General features: G+C 55.9%; 1 protein-coding gene across 1 annotated transcript; it reads left to right on the top strand.

Annotated features, from left to right (window-relative positions):
* Nucleotides 1-480: 480 nt before the first annotated feature.
* Nucleotides 481-4,787, top strand: MECR (mitochondrial trans-2-enoyl-CoA reductase; the record flags this gene model as incomplete). The annotated part of the gene is made up of 8 exons (XM_010286611.1): nucleotides 481-571; nucleotides 719-850; nucleotides 2,442-2,585; nucleotides 2,669-2,771; nucleotides 3,069-3,171; nucleotides 3,467-3,540; nucleotides 4,023-4,083; nucleotides 4,715-4,787. Coding segments are annotated over exons 1-8 (736 nt in total), but the record flags the coding sequence as incomplete, so codon positions are not given.
* Between the last annotated feature and the right edge of the window lie 226 nt (nucleotides 4,788-5,013).

The raw sequence follows: 5,013 nt of genomic DNA, 5'->3' as shown, positions 1-5,013 counted from the left end.
TTTTATACTGCAATTCCCATGGGGCCGAGCACGCTGGGCGGATGCGTTTGTGGGAGGGAGATGAGCTGAATCACCCAGCCCTGCTCTTCCCTCGGTGTAAGAACGTTTTCATCGCATTTAAAACAGCCTCGTGGCAAAGGGGTTGGGGACGTCATTCCTCTTGGAGGGGCTTTTTTCTGTGCAGGGAGTATTTAGGGTTTGTTCCTAACCCCAGCTAAGGGCGTGAGGTTTAGGGGTGGGTACAGGCATTGCTACCTGGGGACAGAGGAGTCTTGATGGGCTCATCTAAGCTGGATGTTGGGTTTCTTTGCTGGTAGACCAGGCTACAGCAGTATAGATGAGCTAGGGAGTACAGTGCTGGGGTTTTTCTGATGTGTTGCGTAGGTGATACGGGCATCTCTTTCCAGCTTAAACCAAGGTGCAGAAGACATCAGCCAAGCCTGTATTAATGCACTTTGTGTCTCCCTTTTCAGACTAAAGGACCTCGAGGTGGCTGAGCTGGGGGACTCCGATGTCCACGTCAAGATGTTGGCAGCCCCCATCAATCCCGCCGACATCAATATGATCCAAGGTAACGTGCCGGCTGCATCTTTTTTGCATATTACATTCTCCTTGAGATGCTGCTGGGGGGATGTCTCGGAGGGGTTGGAGGCGGCTCCTGGGATGAGGAGGTCTGGGGTACGATGGGCTCCGAAGCTCACCTCCGGCTTCCCGGCAGGGACCTACGCCATCCTCTCCCCGCTGCCGGCCGTGGGAGGGAACGAAGGCGTCGGGGAAGTGCTGGAGGTTGGACGGCGCGTGGCGGCGCTGAAACCGGGGGACTGGGTCATCCCGGCGGGCGCCGGACTCGGTGAGTGTGTACCCGGGCATCCTCCGTGCCGGGAGCCTGGGCACGGATGGATCCTCACTCACCGGTGAGGTCCTCCTCTGCAACCCCCACTTGCAAAGCATCTTCCCAGGGGATTTCGGGGATGCTCATGCCTTCCAGGAGCTGCCCAAGCTCCGTGGTGGAGCAGAAGGCAAAGCCACAGTCATGGCCTTACGCGAACTGATGCTTCGGGAGCTGACGGGGGGATTTTGGGGGTCCCAGAGCAAAACAGTTCCTGCCCCAAGCACCGTCCTTGCTGGCTGTGGTTCGAGCCACGTGCGCCTCCCACCTACAGCGATTGCTTCTGATCAGATGTGACTTAAAATGGAAAAAAAAGCTTCATTAGAGAATGTTCTGGGTGAGGGAAGCAGCAGTTGGAACCCATTTAGTGCCGTATCAGCCTAATCATAAATATAATGGGCAATCCATGTCTCGGACAAGAAGCATCGGATAACCACTGGAGCTGCACAAAGGCATCTTCATTTCTTACCTGTTTATATCTTGGTATAAGTTTTATTCTTTCTGCCATGTATTTCTATTTTTACTGTTGTTCTATGTTTTTTTAAAGCGAGCTCAGTACCTGATCCCCAGCCACAGCGAGTGATCAGGGGGGCTCCAGGGAAGGATGGGGGTCCCTGGGAAGGGGCTCCTGTGCGCGGGGCACGTGCAGTGCAGAAATCTGGAGTGCTTGCAAGAGGAGCGGTAGCAATGCCATTGCTTGTGCTAAACTTGAATTTAGAAATAATCTATTTTTCCATAGCATAGACCCTTTATGGGTCTTCTGCACCGTTATAAAGCATCGCAGCAATCTGTACTTCTCTGGAAGAAAACGCGTTTTTGTCACATCTACTGAGAGCTTTTTTTAAAGACCTGGGATAAAGCATTTAACCTGTGCAAGGTCATGGTTACATCTCATTACCATTTTCTCCTTAATAGTGCTTTGATGGGAAAGCATGGGAATTTATTTTCCAACAAATGTCTCTTGTGCTCCTCCAAAATACCAATGGCCAGAAAAATTGTCGATTCTGGTTTAGTGTAACAGCTTGTTCTTTGCCTATTTCTTCTTAAAAGGCTTTTTTGCTTAATGGGAGAAGGAAAGCTAGCTAGTTAAGATCCAAATGTGATATTTTTAAACGTTAAAAAAAAAGTGAATGGGTGATAGGGAGTTAAATTGGATATAAATATAGAGGCACTAAGCCTAAGTAAATTGGCTTTGAATATATGGGCTCATCCACGGGATGGAGAGTATTTCCATTAGCTCCGCACACACTCCCTGTGCCCAGGGAGCCCCGGTCCCCTTATCTCTCTGGGAAATTATTAGACTTTGCTGGGTGATAAATCTCGGTAGGCAGCAGGGGACCCATCTCCTGCCTCTCGCAATATTTTGACCTTACCCATACAGGAAAACGTTTCATAATTCACCCTCTGGCATTTAGGCAGTGCATGGCGTGGCGATGCTGCCGCGGCTGGCGTTAAGGCTATGGCGTGAGTTGAGGTCTCGTAACGTTTTCCTTTCCTTGCCCTCCTTCCTGCTGCTCTGCCCGCGCTGCCTGCGCTGCTGCCGGTACCCCAGGGACGTGGCGGACGCAGGGGGTGTTCCCCGAGGAGATGCTGCTGAAGGTGCCCAGCGATATCCCGGTCCTGTGTGCCGCCACCCTGAGCGTCAACCCCTGCACGGCGTACCGCATGCTGGCCGACTTCGAGACCCTGGCGCCGGGTACGGCTTTGCCGGGCGGAAGGAAATCCGGGTGGACTCGCCGGTCGCTTCTGCAATGAAAATCGGGATTTATTTATATCCAGGTGACTCCGTCATCCAGAACGCTGCCAACAGCGGCGTGGGCCAGGCTGTTATCCAGATCGCCAAAGCCTCCGGCATCAAGACCATCAACGTGGTGAGGGACAGGTGAGTCCCTGGGAGCGGAGAAGGTCTCCTGTGGGGCAGGAGCTGCCCTCAGTGTGGGCTGGAGGCTGGCAGGAGGCCGGACAACTTTGGGGGCAGGATCTGGTTGTGCTGCCCATCCAACCTAGGATTTTCTCCCGTGGTCCAGCCTGCACCCCGTTTGCTCTTCCAAGGTGTCCTCCAGGCTCTGCTCCGTTGTCCCCGAGCTACATCTGAGCAGGAGGGAGGAGAAGGTGACACTTTGCTTTCTGGCTCATCAGGTCCTCTTTTTTTTTTTTTCTTTTTTCCCCTCTCCCCCAGACCTGATCTCCCAAAGCTGGTGGAGTGGCTGATGGCTCTGGGCGCAGACCACGTCGTCACGGAGGAGATGCTGAGAAAACCGGAGATGAAAGATATATTTAAGGTACCTCAATGCTGATCCCACTGGAGAGACCGTCCAGGCTGTCCCTGCAGCTCAGCGCTGTGGGGAAAGGTGCAGGGATGGTGGGAAGGACAAACCTCTCTCTAGATGAGGCTTTAGCCCCAGGAGATGAGGGCTTCTGATGCTACCGCAGGGCCGGGTCATAGATTTAAGCTCTATGACTCTTAGCTGCCCCTGGGTAAATGTTGAGGTTAAGGCAGTTGGTCCCTCAAGAAGCGCGGTCACATCCTCAAGAGGAACCCTAAAATGTGGGAACCTTCTTGGTAAACTCTTGCAGAGCATCCCGAAGCCCCGGCTCGCCCTGAACTGCGTCGGAGGCAAAAGCACTACGGAGATGCTGCGGCATCTGCAGTGAGTTTGCCCGGGTGGTGGCTTGGGCGCGGGCTCGGTGACAGTGGCCGGTACGGGGCGGGGGGTCCTGCTCCAGAGCCCCCCAAGCAGAAGAGGTGGCCGGAGAGGTTGTTAGCTGACGTTGGCGAGGGGAGGCGAGTGGAGAAGAAGTGGGTTTGGAAAATAGCAGTGACTTGAAGTTAACCCATCATCACCGCGTGTCTCAAACGCTGCTGGTGGCTGGAGGCAGCTGAGGTCCAGTTATGAAGGTCCCCAGGTGCTGGCCAGGTATAACTGGTGTATTTAGCTGCAGATTCAGCTAATGGTGCACGGGAGCGAGAGGGGAGCTCTGGAAAGTGGAGGCTGAGGAGTAACTGGAGGAGCTTTGGTGCGAGAACAGCCCCGTCGGTGCGGCGGTGGGTTTGGGTACAGCAGAGAGAGAGGTTGCAAGGTCAAAGCCGCACGTTGGGGACCGGTAGCTGAATACCCCCTTCCTCTTCCAGGCCCAAAGGGACCATGGTCACCTACGGGGGGATGGCAAAGCAGCCCGTGATGGTGCCTGTGGTGAGTCCTGGAGATGCTCTTCGTTCCCCTCGAGGCGTGTCCCCATCCCCTTGGTGCCGCGGGAGCAGCAGAGAGAGAGGTTGCAAGGTCAAAGCCGCACGTTGGGGACCGGTAGCTGAATACCCCCTTCCTCTTCCAGGCCCAAAGGGACCATGGTCACCTACGGGGGGATGGCAAAGCAGCCCGTGATGGTGCCTGTGGTGAGTCCTGGAGATGCTCTTCGTTCCCCTCGAGGCGTGTCCCCATCCCCTGGGTGCCGCGGGAGCTTGGCTCGCCTCCCTGCAGCGAGAGGGTTCGTCTTCTGCCACTGTCAGCTGCTTGGGTGTCAAAGGGCCTTCTTTTTTGGTAACTGCTGGGGTCCGTTACGGGAGGAGCCGCTTTGCATCCCAGCGCGAGTCTCTTGGCTTTATTGATGGAGGATTCGGGCTGCTGTGAAATCCCAGCGGCAAAATGGCCCCGCAGAGGCCAAGCATCAAACCTGCCTGACTCCACGCCTCGGAGTCGCATCTCTGCATCCCGCTGTGCCCTGACTCGCTAACGAAGGAGCAGGGAGCCTCATTGCCACCTCCCACTGCTGTCACACTGGGAGGGGACAGGTCTCACCTGGGTGCCTGGTTCCCTCTCTCCGCAGAGTGCGTTCATCTTCCGGGACGTGCGGCTCCGTGGCTTCTGGATGACCCAGTGGAGGAAGGACCACGCGCAGGGTGAGCCGGATGGGTGCTGGGGGACGGCACGGGAACGGGTTGCTGACCCGCCGCGCTGGTGCCATCCTCTTTGCTCTTACTTGTGTCACGAGTGCTGATAGTCCTCAGGGAGGCTGAAACGCAGGTGCTGGGCAGCGTGGCTCGGGCAGGGACCGTGGCGTGCAGCCATGCTGCGGCTATTGCCCCATCCCACAGGCTGGAGCTAGGAGCACATCCCACCCCGGCG

This window comes from Phaethon lepturus, unplaced genomic scaffold, assembly GCF_000687285.1.
Source record: "Phaethon lepturus isolate BGI_N335 unplaced genomic scaffold, ASM68728v1 scaffold44884, whole genome shotgun sequence".
Classification (NCBI taxonomy): domain Eukaryota; kingdom Metazoa; phylum Chordata; class Aves; order Phaethontiformes; family Phaethontidae; genus Phaethon; species Phaethon lepturus.
Note: the sequence above shows the minus strand (reverse complement) of the source record. Positions and strands in the feature narration are given on the sequence as shown.